Source organism: Eleutherodactylus coqui, chromosome 8 (genome assembly GCF_035609145.1).
Source record: "Eleutherodactylus coqui strain aEleCoq1 chromosome 8, aEleCoq1.hap1, whole genome shotgun sequence".
NCBI lineage: Eukaryota > Metazoa > Chordata > Amphibia > Anura > Eleutherodactylidae > Eleutherodactylus > Eleutherodactylus coqui.
In genome coordinates this window covers 136067337-136090559 of record NC_089844.1, presented here as the reverse complement: position 1 = coordinate 136090559, position 23223 = coordinate 136067337, and the positions used below count along the sequence as shown (strand labels likewise).

At 45.9% G+C, this 23223-nt stretch overlaps 1 protein-coding gene across 2 annotated transcripts in view; it reads left to right on the top strand.

The window, feature by feature from the left end:
- Positions 1-2941: 2941 nt before the first annotated feature.
- The window catches only part of PAM16 (presequence translocase associated motor 16), a 157274-nt gene continuing 136992 nt past the window's right edge, over positions 2942-23223 (top strand). The window contains exons 1-6 of one of the 2 annotated variants that reach the window (XM_066576489.1): positions 2942-3103; positions 8282-8378; positions 10575-10649; positions 12952-13022; positions 16057-16234; positions 22358-22434. In XM_066576489.1, the coding sequence (XP_066432586.1) occupies positions 3044-3103; positions 8282-8378; positions 10575-10649; positions 12952-13022; positions 16057-16234; positions 22358-22434 (558 nt within the window). In that variant the 5' untranslated portion in view covers positions 2942-3043. The remainder of the gene's footprint in view (positions 3104-8281; positions 8379-10574; positions 10650-12951; positions 13023-16056; positions 16235-22357; positions 22435-23223) is intronic. The other variant, XM_066576491.1, reaches the window with a different exon arrangement.

Here is a 23223-nt window from a genome sequence, read left to right as displayed (position 1 = left end):
GCGGGCGGATCTGCTGCGGCAGAACCGCCCTGTGTGAATCCAGCCTAAAGGAAAATCGCATAAAACCAAAGGGATTGACCCATATTTCTTCTTTATGAATTAAATTACAGCCAGAAGAAATAACACGTTTCGAGGACGCAGACCCTTCTTCCTCAGAAATGGCTGGAAAGAATACAGTTATGTTACTGGATATTCATGTTCTGTACTCCCAGGAAAGATAGAATGGTGGGTATCATCCCTCTATTCTTTCCGGCCTTTTCTGAAGAAGGGGCTGTGTCCTCGAAACGTGTTACTTATTTAATTAATAAAGAAGAAATTGGGTTAATGCTTTTCATTTTTACAATTAAGCATTTCTATGCCCCGTTACCTGTGATGACAGTAATTGGAGAGGCAGCACCCTACTAACTATTCTACAAAAAACTATTCTGAATATTAGGATGACATCCTTAACCCTTTCCAATCCAATTTGTATTCTGGTTTTCCTAGGGGGCTTACTCTTTTTTTGTCGTTATACAATGGCGCTATATGCTGGCTAAAGCCAGTACTGCATGAGGTGGCACGTTGTATAGGCTCCGACAGCCGAGAGGCTGGCAATATACAGTAAGAGAACCCCGGCGGACGTCTAACCAACATCGGAGCTGTACAGCCTTAAATCATAATGTCTTCAGAGGTCAGACAGTGGATTGGAAGGGGTTATTAGAAGTCCCTTTACTCTTCTCTTGGAGGTGTCAGCCATAGTTTGTGATGGGAACTGCACGCTATTGGATGTACAGTCTCTGCTGCTGTACATAAGCTATCCCACACAAAGCACAATGCATCGGATCATCTACAATGGTGCAAGAAGCTTCATCATTGGACAATTGAGCAATGGAAGAACGTTCTATGGAGTGACGAATCACACTACTCCGTCTTCATATGGTGGCACCGCGGTGTGGAGGCTCCAGAGACAAAATTTCTTGGAGTTGCTGTGAGGGTATACCGGAATCATGGAGGTAGGTATCTATGAAGTGAGACAGCACTGCAGGTGACGTGTCATCCTATGCCCTCACTGCGACCCGAACAGGGGAAGTTAGAAAGGTGAGAGTAAAATGTAATACATTTTGCGGCTATTTTATTTGGGTTAGTGGTAGCGCGGCCGCCATGTTGAGCTATAGATGGGAACGAGCAAGTATCCAACTGCACTTGTTACCAAGCTTAGCAATCATTCAGCTTTCACCTCCAGCTTATCACGAAGACGTTTCCAGGCTACAGCCAACCGTTGCTGGAGTGTGATTGCGTGCAACTTTTTCTGAGCTCCCTCCAGAGCTGCAATCTCCCGCACAGTCTCTTTTTTATGCGCGCTCTATACTTCACAGACCCCTGATCACACATTTATGGGCAGCCCAGACCGGTAGATGGGAGGTCACAGCCGGTGGTTCCTCCTGAAAGTAGTGAGAAAGACCCGACTTAATTTCCCTAGAAGTGGGTACGTCCAGTAGGAGAGAATCATCCAAGCACCAGTGCCTAGCCTTATGGAGCGCTATGGGGCAGTCAGGGAAATATGGAGCATGGCATGGGGCAGTCAGTGAGATATGGAGCATGGCATTGGACAGTTAGCGAGATATGGAGCATGGCATGGGGCAGTCAGGGAGATATGGAGCATGGCATGGGGCAGTCAGCGAGATATGGAGCATGGCATGGGGCAGTCAGCGAGATATGGAGCATGGCATGGGGCAGTCAGCGAGATATGGAGCATGGCATGGGGCAGTCAGCAAATATGGAGCATGGCATGGGGCAGTCAGGGAGATATGGAGCATGGCATGGGGCAGTCAGCGAAATATGGAGCATGGCATGGGGCAGTCAGTGAAATATGGAGCATGGCATGGGCAGAGAACCTAATTGAGTTGATAAAAGACGAGAGGATAAAAGGAATGTCTGCCAGATGTACAAAAAAGTAGTCAATCCTTGTGTGTCTCAAGGGAGGAGTAAACTGTGTAGTCTCTGGCGTTGGGATTCACAGTGCGCCAAACATCCACTAGTTGGTAAGTGGTAAAGAGTTTGTTAAATACCCCGGTTCCCTGAAAATAAGACCTAGCATAATTTTTCAGGATTTTTGAGGATGCTAAATGATGTTTCAGGCTTTTTGAGGATGCTTGAAATATAGGCCCTGCTCCGAAATTAAGCCTTAGTTAGTTAATAAAAAAAAGGCAATTTAAAAAGTGTCCAGGCCGCTATACATGTAAAAAAAGTGAAATGCTTTTGGAGCAAAAACTAATATAAGACACTGTCTTATTTTCGGGGAAACACGGTAGTTTCAAAACAAAGTAAACTAAATGGGAAGCACCCCTGGAGACGTCCACCAACGGGCCGGGTGCTACATTATAGTCTCCATCCAACACCACTGTGACCTCCGTGAAGCAGGACGCCCAACAATGCGGACTCATAGACTATAATAGGGTCTGCTCGACTTCCAACTAGCAGTCCGTCATTTTGCTGGAATTTACAAGACCAAATGGCGCACTTTCATCCTGTTTTCTAGATCAGAGATTTCGAATGGAACTTCCAACGCTGATGTGAACGCACCTAGAGGGCCTTTTCCCACGGCACGGAATTAGTGCACGCGGACATTTCTGCGTCACGTTATTCCGATGCGGCTTGAGTGCCGCACCTGTTAAAATCCGCGTGTCTTTCCTTTAACTGCAAGATTAAAAAATTCTACAGCAGATACGCTTTGTCTTGCGGAATAAAGGCTGGCTGGCGCAATTGTTGTTGCGGATTTCTAGCCTACAGGAGATGTAAATAATAAATAATACGGCCATTCAAAGCTGAAGAATAAAATGCAAGGAACTGCCTAGAACTGAGAGCAGAAAGCAGGAAGGCAGGGGAGCCAGCAGATGGCCGAGCAGCTCCAGCACATGAGCAGGCAGGAGCAATAGACTGCAGAGCTGATCGCTGGCCTGTCTCAGGGGCTGGGAGGGACTCCAGGGAGAGCAGAGAGACAGCAAGGAGACAGCCCAGCAAGCTGTGACAGTCACTGGGAGACAGGCGTCCTCTCTGCATCACCATGAACCGCTTCAAGACCTCCAAGTACAAGAACTGCATCCCTAAGATCCCCAAGAAGGAGGTGAGACCACCTGCCACCTGTGGCTGCCTGCACTTGTGCAGCTAGGCTTGCTGGGAGTTGTAGTCTTCCCAGCAGCTCACGGCGTACTGGATGGGTAATGAAGGGTTAATGTGCTATAGTTTCTGCAAGGTGGAGGGGCTGTACGCGGCATGCCCATATAGGGTACATGTTGGGGGGGGGGGGTCGTCTGGGTACGGCTTGCAGACAGCGATGTGAATGTCAGCTCTTGTGCCCAGGAGGCCGTCCGTCAGTAAGAGCGTATTTTATACTGACTGTATACGGACGGCGTGCGAACGGCAAACGACATTGAAATGGCTAATGAGTTCCAATTGTGTTCTATTTCCTGCGCAATGACGCAGGTTTTCACGCATCTCCTAGGGTATTTTGCGCACATTTGCGCAGCCACGTAGAAATCATAGGGAATTTTGTTGTGCAAATGCGCAGGAAAATCGAGCATGCTGCGTGCAGGAAAATACGTACAAGTGGGTTCTATTCTCTGTTTATTGCACACGCCAATATGGCCATGTAAAGGGGTCCTAAGGCCGGCGTCACACGAATGTAAGCGCCATTGCGTCGCATGTTTGCGCAGTGGGTGATGTGTATTTGCGCATTCATGTGCGTGGTTTACTGTACTTTTTGCGCACACAAGTTGTGCGCATTTGTGCATAAAAGAAAAACGCGCAAACTGATATAACTTGGACTTTTTGCTTTTTTTTTGTACATGAGAAAAACGGATGACGCATAGATGCAATGTGGGCGTAAAAGATACGCATGAAACGTGTGTATGATATATATATATATATATACACACACACACACACACAGTGCGATTTTTCTACAGCCCAAAAGTTCATATTTCCGTGCGAGTGTTCCCATAAAGAGGGATTCATATAGCGACCCCTCTGTGCGGTACTCAAGGGGTCCAATTGCTCTGTAGGGGGCCGTCATCCTAGTGGTTGGACATCAGACGTCGTCATCTCATGTTTATCTACAGCCTATCAGACGATCATTAGGGAATGACCCTTTTAGGGCGGTTTCACACGGGCGTATTTGCGCACGCAATATGCAGAAAATACAACCCATTGATTTCAATAGGTTCGCTCACATTTCCTCTTTCTACGTGCGCATAAAAAACGCAGCATGCTTTACTTTTGTGCGCCTCTGCACAGCAAAGGTCCCCATAGAAGCCTATGGGGGGTGCGTAAATGTGCGCGCAATGCGCCGTGCGACCGCGGAAAGAAGAACACATCTGGAACTCATAAGGCTAAATAGCCTTTCATTAGGGGCATGGGTGTGTCCCGTGCGCAAAAAAAGCATGCGCAAAAAGTACACTAAAATACGCCAGTACGTGCAAAAAAGACGCGTTCATAACGCTAATACATTGCACGCAATTGTGCATGCGCTCGTGTGAAGCCACCATAAAGAGCATCTCTCACTTGCATATACAAGATGTCTTGGGCCGCCTTCACACGGGCCGTAAACTGAATTCCGCAGCGTTTACCGGACGGGCCCTGTGCAGGAGATTTTTGAAATCTTCTCACGCTGCGGATATTTTCCGCACGGAATCCATGCCGGTTTTTTTCAAAACGCTGTGAATTCTAGATCCGCACCATGCCTAGTTATGCTGCAGATTACTTCTTCGGAAGTTTTCTCTTGAAATACAAGGGTTAAATCCCACAGCTGATCCGCAAGAAAGAAACGCTACTAAATGGCGCGGTGTAACGGTGGTCTTGAAGCGGTTTTCCAGGACGGGTATCCGGGCATCTCGCAGCTGAATGAAGAGCCCTTTAATGTTTCTCCGCTTATAACGGAGTGCCAATATGTGCCGCGTTGCCATTTTCGCACTGCACTGTGTTTTCGTGATTCGTGTTTTACACGTGAATTCGCCATCTGTGTATTTTGCATGGCCGGGCTGTTACGTAATTCTACTAACCCTTCACTTCCTTGGTTTTATCCCTTCCAGCTGTTTTTGCTGCTGTCACAAAAAAGCCGTAGAATTGTGAAAAGGAAACATGGGGGCAATAAAGCTGTAAAAAGCTGTAGCTGCCAGTCAGCGGAGCGGTAAGACAGGAGCTTGGCACTGAGTCGCCCGCACTGATGCCTTCTGTCATCACCAGCACTGGCAGAGCTCGGTATTAGTGCCCGCAGCTACACATCGTGACATTTCCGGTGTCTTGTTTGTAAGGGATGTCATAAGAATCTCGTTTCCTCCTGCATTTCCTCTACCGCAAATCACTTTCCCCGGGCAAAACACATAACCTTGTTGTATATGGCTGCCATCAGAGTGCCCAGACAGCTGGAGAGGACGAATACCGTAATAGGGCACTGGTAGAAGTCTATGGTATTATACTAGATCCCCATAGGCCTCACATTTCATCAGATACCATATTATGGATGGGTCCTGTGGAGGGGAGCAGCTTGTCGACAAAAAGGGTCAGAGGATGTCAAGAATTGTTCTGATGAACAGGTGGTACGCAGTCAAGTACATTGCAGCCAAATACGAAGCTGGTGTTCCAGCTAAGGCCGGCTTAACACGATAATCGTCACCCACTCGGACGATACGCGGTATTCTGCACCTATTGAAAACAGAACTTTCACATATCCGCCAGCTGAGCGGATAGCAATTGTGATTTTCGCTAGTGGGTTTAAAATGGCCATGTGTTCTATTTTTGTGTGGACTGCCTTCGTTGAAGTCAATGGAAGCCGTCTGACGTGCAGCCCATCCGCCATTGGCATTGAGGATAGGCTGCAGGTACCCGCTTCATTGCCTAGCAACAGTGCGGGCAAACCAAATATTTAAAAAGAAAAATGTGTACTGCGCATGACCGGCGGCGAGCGTCTGCGATCATCCGCAGAACACATATGACAGGTAGATGGGGTTAACCGGCCGTCGTCAGAGTCGGACTCCACGGTGGGCTCCCGCATGCGGAGTACGACTACTGGTTGGTGTGCAGCCGGCCTAACGTTTTCCGGATGCAGAAGGATTTCTATGCCTAGTGGAATCTATACCGCCATGAATTGCTGCGGCTCTGGAAGACAAAGGAGGTCCAATGTGTCACTAGATGGGGGTCTCTAATAAAGTGTCTATTCAGTGTAAAAGCTATATGGAGCCATACAGGCTCCGTGTACTCCAGTGTGGTAATGGCTCAGGGAAAGGGTTGTTTATACGCCCTTGTGATGTAGATCACTGCCCGGCATTACGGGACGGCCTTGTTATACGATCATTCCCATTGCCTCTGTGTACTTTGTGGTCGGTCGGGGGTCTTTGTGAGTCAACGGAAAACATACATAAGCGTGTTGTGTCATCCATGGCGGTTGTGTGAGGAGCGCAGGCTGCGGGGACAGATGTGTACGGCTAGGCTGCGTTAGGGTCAGGTCAGGGTTTCCGTCTCTCTACTCCGTTTGTGGAGAGGAGAAACTGAAATAAATCAGAGAAAAGATGTTTTTTTTCACCTATTTTAATGGGGTTTCAAAAAACAGAAAGGTTTCCAGTCCGACAGGTTGCTACTTTTTTGGACAGAAAAATAATTCTGCAGACTACGCTATTTTTCATTCAAAAAACAGAATGGAAGCAAACTGAACCCTTTCCGTTTTTTTTGAAACCTCATTGAAATCAATGGGGAAGGGGGGGAAGATCTTCCCCCCCCTCCCCCTTCCCCCATTTTTATTTCAGTTCCTCTCTTCCAAAAATAAACCAGAGAGACGGAAACCCTGAGCTGAGGCCTAACGCAGGTGTGAAAGCAGCCCTAGATTTAGGGAGCCTTCACACTGGTGGGATAATCGCGCAACTTTCTTGCGATGCGAGTGAAAATGCATGGTTATGAAGGCAATGCTTTTCAATGGTTTCATTCCCATTTGCGATGTTTTCACCCTAGTGATGCTGGGTAAAAAAATAAAAATAAAATCACAGCATGTCCTTTCTTTTTGCGATATCGCCTATTGTTTTCGATGGAGCTGGCGGCAACAATAGGAGAACATCGCGATCCTCTGCTACGACTGTGCCAGCTGCAGCGGGGGATTCCTTCAGCCCTGCAGGGATGCGAGGCTGTCACATCCAGGGGTTTACATGTTTTTAATGGGGCCGGCAGCAACAGTGTGAAAACATTCGCGATCTCCTGCTGCGGCTGTGAAAGCCACGGTGGAGATGAAGGGAATCCCCTAGGGATGCAAGGCTGCTTCCATGTGAAAACTCCTCACATCCAGTGGTTCTCAGAAGGATTGCAAGGGTGATATTGAGCCATGAATCACCGCCCGATATCGCCCTCGTTAGTGTGTGGGAGCCCTTACTAAGCCACTGGAGCGTGCTACGTGCCATCAGAAAGAAGTCCTATTACACGGGCCATTTAACGGGCCCGATCATTCCCTCAAAGGCTCATTTCCCTGACACTCAGGCTGTGCGTTGACCGATCAGCTGATGAATGAGCAAATGTGTTGTTTAAGCGAGCATAAAAATGCTTCCTGGCCATCTCACCCATGTGAACAGGGGGATGCACAGCCGATCAGTACCAACTGTATGGGGACTAATGATGGTGTTAACGATGGGTCCTTCCCATAGTGCAGATAATCTGCCCATATACCAAGAGGGGAACGAGTGCTGACCGACATGCTCGTTGTTGATCACTGATTATCCACCCATATAAATGGACTTAAAGGGAACTTGTCATCAACTCTTTCAGAAGGCTGTGCCTGCACTCCCATAGAGATGAATAGTAGTGCGTGCACAGCCTTCTGAGAAGTCACGCTTCATGTGCGCACCAACCTTGCTAGGGGACACTGCAGAAATGGGGGACCGGGTGAGTATGAAAAAAGCTCCGGGACTCCACATCAACTAACATATAAGCCCCATAATTAGTTTATACTGCTTATAGTTGGTGACAGGCTCCCTGTAAGTCTCAGCGGGGTCTTTGTTATAAATGGCTCTGGAGGCCCAAACCAGCCACATCCAGACTCTCCACATGGATTCATGCTTGGACAGGGATCGGGCTGTGACGGTTCAAGGCAATGACTCCATTTGCCTCTTCAATAACCCGAACCTAGATACTAGTAGGATTTAAGGGTGCAGTGCTAAATGTTTAGCAGGCCCAAGGTGGTAATAGGAGGGGTGCGGCTCAAGTGATATCTGCCCACCATATGTACCCGCTCTTTCTTTAATGCTTTTCTATTACCATCCTTCTTCAGGGATGGATTGCTGACATTGGAGGTGCATCGACTTCTTCCAGTGGGGACAACCTAAAATGTGGACGTAGCCGCATTGTGTATAACACAGACAGCCCAGGTAGGTGAACCTCCCTATTAGATGTTGTAATATATAAAGTCTTCCCAAATTTTCCGGAAACAGGAATATGTTAAAGATCTAAATGTCTTTGCTTATTCTTATATGTTAAGGTGATTTTACGCTGGGAGATCCTCTGCCAAGAGTGAGCACTGGTGAAAGTCTTTGCATGTTGGGGCTCGTTCACATCCGCGTCGGAGCCTCCTGTATTAGCAGTGCTAGTCTGTCTGGAAAAATACCGGGCCGTGTCATGTCGGTCGGACCGAACCCATTGTAGTCAGTGCCGTTCGGCCTGGCATGTGCGAGATCCGGCATGTCCATTTATGCTGTTATTGAAAAAAGAAGCCCCAATGTGAACAAGCCCTAAATTGGCCTCATTCAGCTCTGTTACAGGGAGTTGTCAGCAGTAACTTATGTGCCCAAATGTTAATTATTACTAACAGCGACCATGCGGTCCTGAAACAATGATGCCTGCACCCTTCTCTGACTACACAATGTACGCATCTATGCTACACGCTGCTTCGATTGGCCAATGCTGCCCGTGTCAGACAACCTGAGCGACCATCTTTGTTTGTCCAGGACCTTTTAAGGGGGCTGTCCAGTTATTAACTCCTGATTGGTCTATCAACAGGATAGACCATTAACCCTTTCAGGTCCACTGTCAGGCGTCTTCCAACATAATCATTGAAGCCTTTAAAGCTCCGATGCCCAAAGACGCCCCGACAGGGTATTCTTCGTGTTCTGCCAGCCACTTCATGGCTCGCGGCTTTCCGATGCATCCCAGCACATAGTTACTGACTTTAAACAGCAGATGGCGACGTTGTATAATGGCAGAAACTGCAAGCTCCTAGAAATCCCTGACTCCTAAAATGAATTGGAAAGGGTTAATGGTAGATCGGCTGGGTTCTGATGCCCGGGACCCCCGCCTATCAGCTGTTCACCGAGCTCTTGTGCACTGAGCTGGTTTTTGTAGGAAGCCAATGGTTTGTTTCTTACTACAGTGCCAGGCATTGTATTACAGGCAGCGTTCCCATTGAAGTGATTGCCAATTGTGCCTGTAATACCAAGCCTGGCCACTGTAGTGGAAACAGAGCTGTCTGCTTCCTGCAGAAATCAGCTCAAGGCATGAGTGCATCAGCAAACAGCTAATCAGTCAGAGACCCCAGGTAACAGACCTCAACCGATCTAATACTTATGGATGAATAGTTTACAACTGGACAACCCCTTTAAGCAATCAAGCGTTATTAAAAAGTAGTCTGTAAACCTTTTACAGGTGATACAAAATACCCAAACTGTAGTTAGACACATACAGTCCCGTTGTTGTCAGCATCTCGTTACTGTCTACACAGAGCGATGTGCTGGTAACGAGATGATTTTTGGTGGTGCATAAAGGCCTTTTTACATGGTATGAGGATCGGGCATGAACATTCACCCAAATGTTTGTTTGCCAGATCATCGGTTTATGTACGTATGACACCAGTCAACCAATTAACAAGTAAACGCTTGTTTGTCGACTGATTGGGTTATTTATGTTGTGAAAAATTAATCGTGTCAACAGCACCCCTCCCCACGTGAAGAGGGGATGTGCTGCCCACAACGTGACTTCTTGATGGGGATGCTGGTGGAAACGCGATTTTCTGGTTTGGAATTCTGCGCGCTGCTTTTACCCGTCAACAGGGCAAATTATATGTGCAGATCCGTGCCAAAACCCACAGATTTTAGAAGTGGAGTTCACACGGAATTTACCGCGGTGAATTCCGCCGTGTGAACATACCCTTAGGCTTCTGATGTGTACATTGTGCATCAGGTAGTCGGGTAAATGTTTCAGCCATCTTTGTTACTCCAGGACCGGAGCGTCACTTTAGTGATCGTTCATTTCCCATACAGTTGGCATCAACCTCTGTAAAGGCTATTTACACGATCGCCGATCTTGTTGATCAGCTCTTGTCTAAATGGCTGTTCTTGGCCCGTGTAAAAGGGCCCTAAAAGATGCGATTCCCTGACAGATGAGCATCTACTCTTTGGTTGGCTGGGCAGGGACACCTTCACGTGGGCAGATCATCAGGGGAAGGAACGTTTGGACGAACCTTCATTCCAGACCTTCTGCACATGTAAAAGGCTCTTTAGAATCCAAATCCAGATTTGTTCAGTTAATTATTTGGCTGCTGATTAATTCAGTCTCATGTGATTTATTTTCAGGGGTTTTGGGGATTACCTCTCTAGAAGTGGGGCAAGGAGAGAAGAGGACGTTTTCCCGGCTGCATTGTCACTCAGGTATGTAGTAGATAGGGGGGGGGGTCTCATAATATCATTTCATTGGGCCATGCAATTTCCTAAAACACTATACAGTACCTTTAAATGATTGGATTCTGTCTGCAGCTGCCACCAGGGGGCGACGGATGCATGCAGAGTTACACTGCTCCCACTGAGCGAGCGTGCTAAGGGGTTAATGATCCCTAGGGTAAATCCACATGGGATGGGGAAAATCTGTTGTGGATTTCGCAGCAAATTTAGCTGCACATCCAATTTTTACATGTGAATTTTATTGTGGATTTACCATGGATTTCACCCATTTCAAAGGGTGAAATCCGCAGCTAAAATTTACGCAAACAATTGACATACTGCCGATTAAATGTCCATACTGTATATCCATTTATGTGGAGATATTTATCCTCAGCATGTGGATGGGATTTGTACAAATCATATCCACTTTGTTGCTACTGTAATATTTCGGGATGCTGATAAGTCCTTGGCTTGGACCACAGAACATTGACATAGAACACTGAACGTTCAAAGTTTTTCTACTTAGTTGCCTCGGGTAGCAATGCACTTCTGATTGGGATGTTGCAACGTCTTCAACCCATCCAGATAGAATTCCCTTGGTTGGGCGGTGAACCAGGCATCGGTCACTGCAAGTGTGTCACAAATGGAGGCAAATTTTAGGTATCCTGAGGCACTTCTACAAATTAGACAACCGATGATAGTCCGAGGGTGTCAGATTAGGTGAATAAGGAGGATGGTCCAGCACCATGAAACCCTTATCAACCAGTTTGCTCTGGGAGATGGCCACTGTGTAGGACAATACATTGTCATGCAAGAACACAACAGTTTGGGTCAAGTTTCCACACTTTTTGACTCAAATGCCTCCTTCAGTTTATCCAGAGGTATTGTGTAATACGCAGCTGTGATAGTAACCCTTTTGGAAGGTCGTTCACAAGCGGTTTCTCATCTTTGAAGACAGAGGCCATCACCTTTGATGACAACTTCTACAATCTGAACTTCTCTGGATGTGGGGAACCACTGTGTCTCCATTCTTTTAATTGCTCTTTTGACCCCGGATCATACATAAAAATTCATATCTCATCCATTATCGGCAGTCGAGACAGGAAAGCATCTTGCCGAAAACGCTGCAGAATTCCCCGGGAAGCTTGCACTCAGGCACACTTTTGATCTGCTGACAAACATTTCGGGACACACTTGGCAGACATCTTCCTCGTGTCCAGATGATTGTGAATGGACCAACTTCTCTGGAAATGTTCAGAGCTCTGGCTATCTGGCTATCGCAGAAATTTGCTGGTCTTCCAGAATCATCATAGATGGTGTCTGTGGTTTCTGGAATGGTCACCACCGGAGGTCTCCTGGAACGGTCTTCATCGTTGGTTGAAGTGGCCAGTTTTAAATTTGCACTCCAATTTCTTCACAGTGGAGTACGGAGGGCACTTGTCACCTAATGTTTGCACCCGGTCACCGTGAATATTTTTGGCCGATACCCCTTTCAGAAACGGGAACCTCATCGCTGCTCACCTTTGTAGTGAGATCTGCTGCAGACTCCACCATGTTGTCTTCAGACCTGCAGAACATGAGAATCGCACATAAGAGCAGACCTTAGTTTGCTCACAAAGAATTACAAAGAATGGGCTTTCAACTGATAGAACTTCCATTGATGGGAAAACAAATGAAGATCACAAAGCCAAGGACTTATCGGCATCCCCTCCAACGCTGTGGATTTTCTACCAACAAACCTGGAAGACTGTAGAGTTTTTGGAACTAGATGGCAAGAACGTTGCCGTCATTTATAAACCACGTGGCTGCCAAGTTGCATGTTTATAGCTATAATGTAATGTTTTTATTTTAGGGGTGTGATATAATTTATTGCTGACGTATCCTAAATTTATTAAGTGATGGGTTGTGTGTCTGCTTTTTTATTCAGCATGTTACCTTTAAAGGGGTGTTCGGTGACTCTAATGTTGATGACCTGTCATTAGAATAGGTCATCAATATCTGATTGGTGGAGGCCCACTGTCAGGGTCCCATTGAACAGCTGTTTGAGGAGGACTGAGCTGCTAGATCAGGCAATATATATCACCGTGCCTGTAGGCAGTGAAGGGCTGCAGTGCTCACCAGCTTCCTCTTCATTCAGCTGATTGGTGGGAGTCCTGAGCAGCGGATCCCCTCTGATCAGATATCGAAGACCTATCTTAGGTGTAGGCTCTCAGTATGGGTATACCGGGACACCCCTTTAAACTCCCCTTCAATATCATCATCTGCATCTCACTATTTTCTCTCTCTCCCGCAGATGTAGTGACAGATTTTGCATTTTCACCATTTGACGACAATCTCTTGGCCACTGGATCTGCTGACCAGTCTGTGAGTAGTAACCTCATGGTTAGGCAGTAATATATAGGCACAGATTAAGAAAATGGACATGCCTTCCAAAAGATTCTAGCTGCGTTATGATTCCATCTATGCTGAAGTGGAGCCCACAATATTAGAGATGGTTTTATATAGAGCTCCTCTTAATTAAAACTTTAAAGGGGTGTTGCGGTGATGTTTTTTTTTTCCAGTTTTTAACCAATCTGCTGGAACCCTCATCGATCCCGAGAATGGGGGACCCCTGTCCCCCTTATTTCACAGATCAAGTTACAGTTTCCTGTTTCTATAGGACAGTGTGGAATGGAGCCCAGGTTGCACATGCGCCGCAGCTCTATTCCTCTCAATGGCGCAGACAGATAGCGGAGCACAACACTCGGCTAGCTGTCTGCCACATTGAAATTAATGGAGCAGTGCATGCACCCTGCCTCTCCATTCATTTTAATGGGCAGACAGCGATAGCCAGGAGAAACGGTATGGAGGCACAGCGTGGGCAACTCCCTGTAGAAAGGTCTGAATGGCCAACTTAGAAACCAAGGGATGTTGAAAAAGAATGGACAACGCTAACACCTGACCTTTCAGAGAGTTGAGGCCCAATCCCATGTCCAGACCCTCTTGTGAAAAGGACAAAAGGCGGGGTAACGAAAAACGCATGGGCTGGAAGTTGCGCTATTGGCACCACAGAATAAATGTCTTCTAGATACAATGGTAAATCCTGGCAGAGGAGGGATTTCTAGCCTTCGTTATAGTTTTATATGACAGGTTCTGCAAACCACGGGCTCTCCGTACCGCAGCTTCAACCGCCATGCCATTAAGCGAAGGTGGAAGAGTGGTCATGTAAGAAAAAATCTTCTCAAAGGGGAAGGCGCCACAGAGTGTTGACAAGCAGATCGTCAAGATCCGCGTACCATGAGCAACGAGGTCAGTCTGGGGCGATGAGAATCACCGAAAGGTGATCCTCTTGCAGAGTTGTGGGGTGGGTGGAAATCAAGGGAAGACTAATAGGAACCAGAAGTCTGCCAAGGCAATTACAAGGTCATCCACTGCTTGAGCTTGGACATCCTAAGACCTGGACACACGGGTTGGGAGCTTGCAGTTAATGCCATCAAATCATCAGAACATTTTTGGCAAGTACTTTGGAACTCTTGGGGATGTAACTCCCAATCCCTCTGGATCAATTGTTTTCCTGCTCAAAAAGTCAGCTACCCAATTGTCCACGCCTGGGATGTGGACAGCTGAGAGCACTGGGCGGTGATCCTTGGCCCATGCCATGATTTTTGCTGCCTATGTCATGACCACCAAGCTGCGAATCCCGCGTCAATGATTTATGTACGCAACTGCCATCGGTTTGGACCTGAATGGGTAAACCTGTCAGCTGGGATGCAAAGTGTTGAAGCGACAAGAGAATGGCCCACAGTTCCAGCATGCTTATAGGAAGGAGTGGCTCCCTTACGGACCAAATGTCCCCCAGTTCCACAGACATAATCTCGGCGACTCCATGCGGAAGTTTCGAAACTTGACCTATTGATTTAACCTCTTCAGATCCAAAACAAGTCAGAGAGTGCTGTTCTTCTTCAGAACCACAAAGACTGGAATAGAAACCGCTGTATTGTTCTAATGAGGGACAGAGACTATTACGCACTGAGAGGAAACTGTATCGCATGAGCCAAAGCGTTGGCCTTTGAAAGAGACACTGCAATTCTGGAACTGCAGTGGAGATCCGCTAGCCTGAAGAGATGACCTCCCGAACCCAGACATATAAAACATGAGGCAGCCAGGTCTCCCTGAATAGGGAAAGCCGTCCCCCCACCCTGGATGGCTTGGGTTGGGGTCGCCATCTATACAGAGGCAGCGTAGTGTCCCTACTGAACCAAGTAAAGGCAAAAACAGGGCAAAGTGCCAAATCCACTGCCTTACAGGAAGTTTTTGCTAGGGATTTCAGTTTCTTGTCACCTGTGTTCCGAAAGAAAGAGGCGTCCGCCACAGGTAGGGTGGTGGTCTCAGATAAATGGGACACTGTGGGGTCCACTACTGGAGAAGAAGTCACTAAGTCTTCCAGAAAGGGTTACGTAATGTCCAAACGCTTTCATTTGGCAAAGCGTTTGTCAAGAAGGTTCCATTGTTTGGCTAACACATCCTCAAACTTAGGCAGGAAGAGGCTGGAGCTAATGAGAAAGCTGATAGTGGGTCTGCTGGAAGAGGATAGGAATAGGTTGGAGGAATAATAATAATTTATTGTAGTGCCAACTTATTCCGCAGCGCTTTAGGGAAAGAAGAATTATCTCCCACCCCTCCTCCGGCGCATCTGTGATTGGTCCAGCAGCGCAGACTAGTGCTGTGACTAGGTCAAAGCTGGGGCCTAAACTGGCATAGAAGGCCGGGAAAGCGGAGCAGTGGTCTGTGGCGATGAAAACCTGCAGGAGAACTGCAGGCTCAGGTGGGCACAGCCTCCTGCTTTAAGGCTCATGTCCACTAGCTAAATAAAATTGCGGATTTCGCAGCGGATTTTGCCCATAGGGAATCATTGGCCATCCGCGGTCCATTAAATTGATTTTTGCACCCGCGGATGGCATTTTAAAAGAATTGCGTTTTTCACGCGCGGGAGAAAAAACGCGGCATGCGCCATTCTGCCGCGGATCGGCAACATTGCTATCACATTGATAGCAATGTGTGCAGATATCTGCATGCAAAAAAAATACCATTTAAAGCAAATCCGCTCGGAACCCGCCGCGGAAATCCGCGGCAGATTCTGCGCGGATTGTATTTTTCTAGTGGACATGAGGCCTAAAGGAGGCCTGTCATGGCCCACATGCTACTTAAGGCTGAGTTCACATCAGTGTTTCGTTTTCTGTTTCATCCTAACAGCAGATAAACAGGAAGAAACGCAGCTCCTATAAACACCACATTGATTTCATTAGGACTTAGTTTGCTTCATTTTGTGCTTCCATTCCTTTGGGTTTCCTTTTTTCCTACTTCCTCATATAAGAGTGTAGACAAGGTGTAAATGTTGTTTCTCTGTTTTTTTTTGTAGGTTAAATTGTGGCACGTGCCAAATACTGGCGATGTGGGCGACGCCAAGGCGACTCTCACAGCAAAAGGTGGTCATGTGAAAGCCTTGCAGTTTCACCCCTCAGCCGAGGCTCTGCTTGTCTCTGCGGCCGGCAAATCCGCACAAGTTTGGGATCTCTCCAGGGACGCTGCCCTTGCAGGTCAGAGCGGATGAATATTTCTAATTGGTAAAAGGTATTAAAGGGGTTGTTTGCGTTTGAACTATCGATCACTTAAGGCAATGATTATTGCTCAAAAGCCATCTAAACGCGCAGCCATCGTGCACTGTTTGTTCACCCCTGATTTCTAGCAAGCTAGAGATCACCAATAACCGTTATCAGCGTTGCACGCTGATTTTCTCAGTGGGCGGTGCTGATAGTGTTCTTTTAGCTTGTATCCTGCTGGCAGTTCTCAGCGGGATACCAGCTGAAAACTCCGAGAATAATGCAGCTGTTTGCATATACAAAACAGCTGCTTTGTTCTCGGAGCTATCACGGCGGTATCCCGCTCCGCCTGCATTAACTCTTAAGTAGCTAATTAGCTACTCAGAGTTATGCAAAGATGATCGCTCAGAATTGTCACTCAAACTGTCGTTTGAGCAATTTTTGAGCGATTTATCTTTTAGTGTAAATGGGCCTTTATCCTCAGGATAGGTCATCAGTAGTTGATCCGCTGTGGTCCTCGGTGGTGGACCACTCCCATTGAATTCAATGGCAACATTGCCTGCAATATCAGCTTGGGCCACTACACTCTGTACAGGGCTGTCAGCGTCTAGTTCTGTACACTGATATAGATGCCCAACAAAAAGCAAATCAGTGGACCCTACTAATTAGTAGTTCAAAGGTAGACAACTCCTTTTAACCCTTTTACATAATTTGATGTAAATAAACATTGGATGTGCACAAGGTCAGTATGGGGTAGGCTTGTTAATCATCATGGTTAACCACTTAAATGCGGTCAATTCTATTAGTGGTATTTAAATGGCCCAGCAGACTGATGTGCTGTTTTGGTGACATGGCAGCATGCCCCCAGGGCTGCCATCTAGTTCTGCTTTTTAAACCATGTATGTGGTGCTGCTTAATAAAATATCTGCGGAAATATCGTATACTGAAGTATTGCATTATATAAGTGACCAAACGATCGCTAGTTTAAGGGCTCATGCCCACAAGCGTTGCGGGATACGCCTGCGGATTTACGCCACGGGAGTACCGCAGTTAAAAACAAAAAACTGCCCGCCAGTGATTGCAGAATTCCACGCGGATTTCTGCCGTCTCCATTAATGCTATATTAACCCCTTCCCGCTCCAGGGCGTAAGTTTACATCCTGGGAGCGGGGTACTTCCCGCAACAGGGCGTAAACTTACGTCCTGGGGATAGCGTGGGATCACATATGATCCCGCGCTATCCCGCAGCGGGAGCCGGCTGTCAGTCATAGCCTGTGTCCCGCTGTTAACCCCTTCCCTGACGCAAACTAAGTAGATCGCGGTAGGGAAAGAGTTCACAAAGGGAGCGCGCTCCCTCTGTGTCTTCGGCCGGCTCTTGCGATGTTATTGCGAGAGCCCGGCCTGTCGCCATGGCAACAGGACGCCAGACATTGGCGTCCTGTGTTGTCAGTGCCTGAGATCGCTGTATAAGCGATAAGGCATGCCTTATCACAGCGATCATCAGGGATGTGGTGAAAGTCCCCCAAAGGGACACAAAAGTAAAAAAAAAAAAAAAAAAGATAAAAAATGAATTTAAAAAAAAGTTTAAAAAAACCCTTTTTTTTTTTATGCTTTCTCTCAGATTAGCATAAAAAAAAATTTAAAACCCAACATATTTGGTATTGTCGCCTCCGTAACGACGGGTACAATAAGCTGCACATGCTTTTGACTGTGCACTGAAAAAAGCGTAAAAAAAACTGAGGCAAAATGCTAATTTTTAGCATTTTGCCTCACTAAAAACGCAATAAAAGTGATCAAAAAAGCCGTATGTACCCCAAAATAGTACCAATAAAAACTACAGCTTGTCTCGCAAAAAATAAGCCCTCACAGAGCTCCGTACATAGAAAAATTAAAAAGTTACAGGACTTTCAATGTAGCGATTTAGAAAAAAAAAAAGATTTACAAAAAAAGGGTTTTTATTGCAGAAAAGTGGAAAAACCTAAAAAAAAGTAAGAATTTTGGTATCGTTGTAATCGTACCGACCTGCAGAAAAATATATTGTGCCATTTATGCTGCATGATAAACGATGTAAAAAAAAAAAAAATCTATGGCAGAATTGATGCGTTTTCTCTCCCTGCTATCATAAAAAATAATAAAAGTTTTACAATATAGTCTATGTACCCAAAAATGTCATCATCAAAAACTACAGTTCGCCACGCAAAAAGCAAGCCCTTATACGGCCTCGTCGACGGAAAAATAAAAAAATTGTGCCTTTTGATAAATGGAGAAGAAAAATTCTTGCGTCCTTAAGCCCAAAATAGGCCATGTCCTTAAGGGGTTAATGGAGACCTTCCGCGGAAAATAGAACATACCACGTTTATTTTCCCGCTTGCGGGAATCCGCTGTAGAATTCCGCATGTGAGCGTTGGCAGGCAGAAAGCTATTCGGTTCAATAGAACCTAATAGCTGCGGAATTCACGTGCGAATTTCCGCTGCGGGGAAACGTGGTAGAAATGCGTCGATGGGCATTCACCCTAAGTCTTCCTAGGGACTGTACGAAAAGATAAAAATAAGTGAAATAAAGGTTGGTTGGTTGTTTTTTAACTACTACAAAAATAAAAAATAATTATTTAAAAAACCCTTTTCCCAATATTAATATACAAAATGAATAAAAACCTATTTGGTTTCACCACGTCTGTTGAAATAATGAGTTATTGATCCCACACGGTAAATGCAGTCAGAAAAACGCACAATACCAAGAAAAAAATTAAATAAAATGTGATTAAGAAGTTGTAAGTCCCCTTAAAGTGGTAGCAATAGAAACTGCGGCCATTAAAAAATACAATTTGTCACTCTAAAAACAAACCCATAAAAGTAAAAAATCACAGAAGGGAAGAAAAAAAATGCAACTAAAAAGAAAAAACTCTGATCCTGAAAAGGTCAAACTGGTAACTAAACAAGTATTTTTGTGTAGCAAGAACACTTGGGTACTAACAGGAGACCCAAGATGTCTGACATAAGTGGAGCCCACCACTGGGACCGTACTGATTGGCTGAATGAGGATCTGGCGCCCTCCACTAAACCTTAGGGAGAAGAGCACTGTGCATCTTCATTGAAGGCCACAGAAAGTGATGGAAACAGTTTGCCCATTGTTACTTGTATGGGGCTGAGCTGCAGTTACAGCCCAGTCCATGGACAGGAGTAGCGCTGTTTCTTGCGGGGAATAGGGGGGCCCTTTGTATGATTTTTACAGTTTGCTGTCTTGGAAAATGGTCCTCCCTAGAGCTCCCTTACTTTATGTTACAGAAGTCTGCATTAGCAGGACCTCGCTACTTACTAATAGTGGTTGGGGTTTGATTTCACTTGGAAGCTAATATTTTTTTTCTGAGAATTTGCGCCGTTTCTCCAGGTGCTTGGGCTTCCTCTCACATTCTTGAAATGTACTGGTTGGCTGACTAGTTTCCTGTAAACCTGGTCCAAGTATGTACGACTATTTATTTTGCTGGAAAGCTAGAATGTAAGCCCCTCTTTGTACAGACAGATGGGAATGAAGTAGTCCTTATGTATATTGTAACTATAGTGTGATCAATGTCAATGTATGACCCTGGTGTTGCCCTTTAGATCATTGGCGTTACCTGTTTCTAATAAGATGTGTTCTTTGGAGGGGCTACGGACCCTGCACTTGTACCGGCTCCCAATAAGTTTGATAGTCTTTTCTTTTTTTGGTTTGAGTCCTTCTAAAGTCTACGGATGACATCAGACTGTGGTGTCCAATATGCCCAAACCACGGGCAGCATGAACCTGGGACAGGAACGCACGGTGCTCCCATGTAAGCATTGTTCTGAAATATTGTGGTGTTTCAGAAAACGTTTAACTCCGAACAGAGCTCTCAAGTCGCGGAGGTGGGCTCCGCTGGTTCCTTCCCACCTGCAGCATGTAGACTGACAGCTTTCTCCCTATGCACCAGCAGGGAGAAAGCTGTCAGTCAACATGCTGCTGGTGGGGAGAAGCCTGCGTGGCCCACCTCCATGACTCGAGCGCTCCATTCCTAGTCCTACTTTAAAGTATGTTTATTCTGAAATGCCAAAGCATTTCAGAATGACACTTACATGGGGCAGTGGGCATACCTGTCAAGGGTACAATAGTTCGGGCAGTGTGATCTTGGTGGCAGGTTCCCTTTAAGCCTCATTACCATCCTATCTAACCCTGAGACATTGGTAGTGTATAGGTCCACTTTTTAATTGGCGGCACAGTGACAGAGAGCAGGGCAAGCTAGTAGAATGGTTTGCCAGGTCTCTTGCAGAATGTTCTGCCAATTTCTCCTGCCGCAAACCTTCAGCCACGTCATGCACTGCCTGAGCAGCTACTTTCCCCCCACGTTCCTCCCACACAGCTGAGCTAGTACCTGTAATTTCTTACTCTTTTTGTGCGCTGAGCTTAGCTTGATGCTGCTGGAAGCTATTGCCGCACTGCGGTATATACAGTATGTTCCTTAGGAGGGAAAACCTCAGCCTGCATGGGTCTACAGGGTAGTTCAAAAGTAATGGTGCATAAGTCAAGCCGATGTCTTCATACATGAAGTGACCTGCAACAGCCAAAATTACATGAAAAGATAGAAAAACTTAAAGTTTTTACAGATATTGGATGTGGGCGCCGTTGGTCACATGGCAGATGCCAAGTTGGTAGTCCAGTTCTGCCCAGGTGCATCCCACAATATCTTCTGCTATCGACTCGATTGCAGTAGAAGTGCCTTGTTTTAGGTCGTCCAGTGTCCTCAACATGCCCACATCTGTAAGGTGTGTTACAAACTTAAGAGTTGTCCTATATTTCCATGTCATTATGGCTGTTGAAGTAATATGGGTGACGTCCTAATGTTACCACGGTTCGGCTAGTGAGGCCAAAGTAGAAAAACGTAGAAGCCCTGGTGTACCATGGAGGGTTCAAACAAAATTACTATAAGGCTGTGCTCACACTACTCAATCTGCTTAGAATTTTTCCACCCCGTAATCGGTGGATGAACCATGGGTTTCTGCTGTGGATTTGCCCTTCAGTTTGCCACGGATCTGCACGTGGGTTTCCTGATGCAGATTATAAATGATCTGGAGGAGGGAATTGATGGAAAACTGATCAAATTGGCCGACGACACGAAGCTAGGAGGGATAGCTAACACTAGGGAAGAGAGAGTATTCAAAAAGATCTAGAAAAGCTTGAACAGTGGGCGGCGACTAACAGAATGGTATTTACCAAGGAGAAATGCAAAGTCCTACATCTGGGCAAGAAAAATGAAGGAAGCGCATACAGAATTGGAGGAATTGAGCTAAGCAGCAGCACATGTGAAAAAGACTTGGGTAGACTAATAATAGATCATAGACTGAACATGAGTCAACATTGTGATGCAGCAGCCAAAAAGGCAAACACAATTCTGGGATGTATTAAGAGAAGCATAGAGTCTAGCTCACGTGAGGTAGTTATCCCCCTCTACTCTTCCTTAGTCAGACCTCATCTGGAATACTGTGTCCAGTTCTGGGCACCCCACTTTAAAAAAGACATAGACGAACTGGAGCAAGTTCAGAGCAGAGTTACCAAGATGGTGAGTGGTCTGCAAATCAGGTCCTATGAAGAACGGTTAAAGGATCTGGGAATGTCTAGCTTGCAAAAAAGAAGGCTGAGAGGAGACTTAATAGCTGTCTACAAATATCTGAAGGGCTGTCACAGTGCAGAGGGATCAGCCCTATTGTCATTTGCACAAGGAAAGACTAGAAGCAATGGGATGAAACTGAAAGGGAGGAGACACAGATTAGATATTAGAAAACACTTTCTGACAGTGAGGGTGATCAGTGAGTGGAACAGGTTACCACAGGAGGTGGTGAGTTCTCCTTCAATGGAAGTCTTCAAACAAAGGCTGGACAACTATCTGTCTGGGATGATTTAATGAATCCTGCACTGAGCAGGGGGTCGGACCCGATGACCCTGGAGGTCCCTTCCAACTCTACCATTCTATGATTCTTAAATACTTCCATATGCTCCTGTTAGTGTTGTCCATCAGTTTACAACTTTTTGATGCTTTGTAACAGTTTGTTTTATGTGACCTCTAGAATAGATGCATCTCCCAATTCTTAACTTTTCTTTCATCTCCGTGCAGCTCTGAATGATCATGGTGACCAAGTCCAGAGTATCTGCTGGAGTCAGGATGGTGTTCTGATTGGGACATCTTCTAAGGTAAGAGATATAACTTTATGGCTACACAGACTATTAGTAGCAATATTTTAACTATTAAGTGACCGCTGCAGTCCACATGAGTGCCGCACTAAGGTGCATGAAACTCAATGGGGGAGATTCACTAAGCTAAAAAAATGACAGAATTCTGGCTGAAGGTGTACATGGCTTGTATCACATTTATTATGTGTTTTAGACACTTTCGCTCAATAAGGAGCTTGGTTTAGCGGCAAAGGGGTTGTAGCTTAAATGTGACAATGTGCGCCAATGCTGGTGGAAAGTAAACCCACCAATAGGTGGTGTAAAGTTATGCATTGGCATGTAAGCTTCACGCATGCAAAAAAAACATACATGAAAAACCATATAATAAACACATGCGTTTTATGCATATGTTTTTACGGTTTTAAATCTCGGGCGCAATATACACTTTAATATGCTTTGATCATACTGGAATGCAATACAGGAAGATCTGGGAATTGTGGGTCTTTGGTGACAGCAAAATGTATGTGTGAAACTTGCGCAAACGTAAATCCATACATTTCCTACTGCAATGCAAAAAAAGTATACACTGTTATCAGTCAATGTGCCCCAGTGATCCTTTATGACAGCAGCTGTAGCTCGATGGTTAAAATCAGAAAAATCTTGGCACGTAAAGTCTGTGCGGCCCTCGCCTTAGGCTCATTAATGACTTTTAGGCTGGGTTCACATCGGACGGCTTTCCAGCAGAACTCTCGTGATTGGCCGCACCGAAATTCTGCAAGAATTTCGCTGGAAACCGCAGCTCCCCATAGA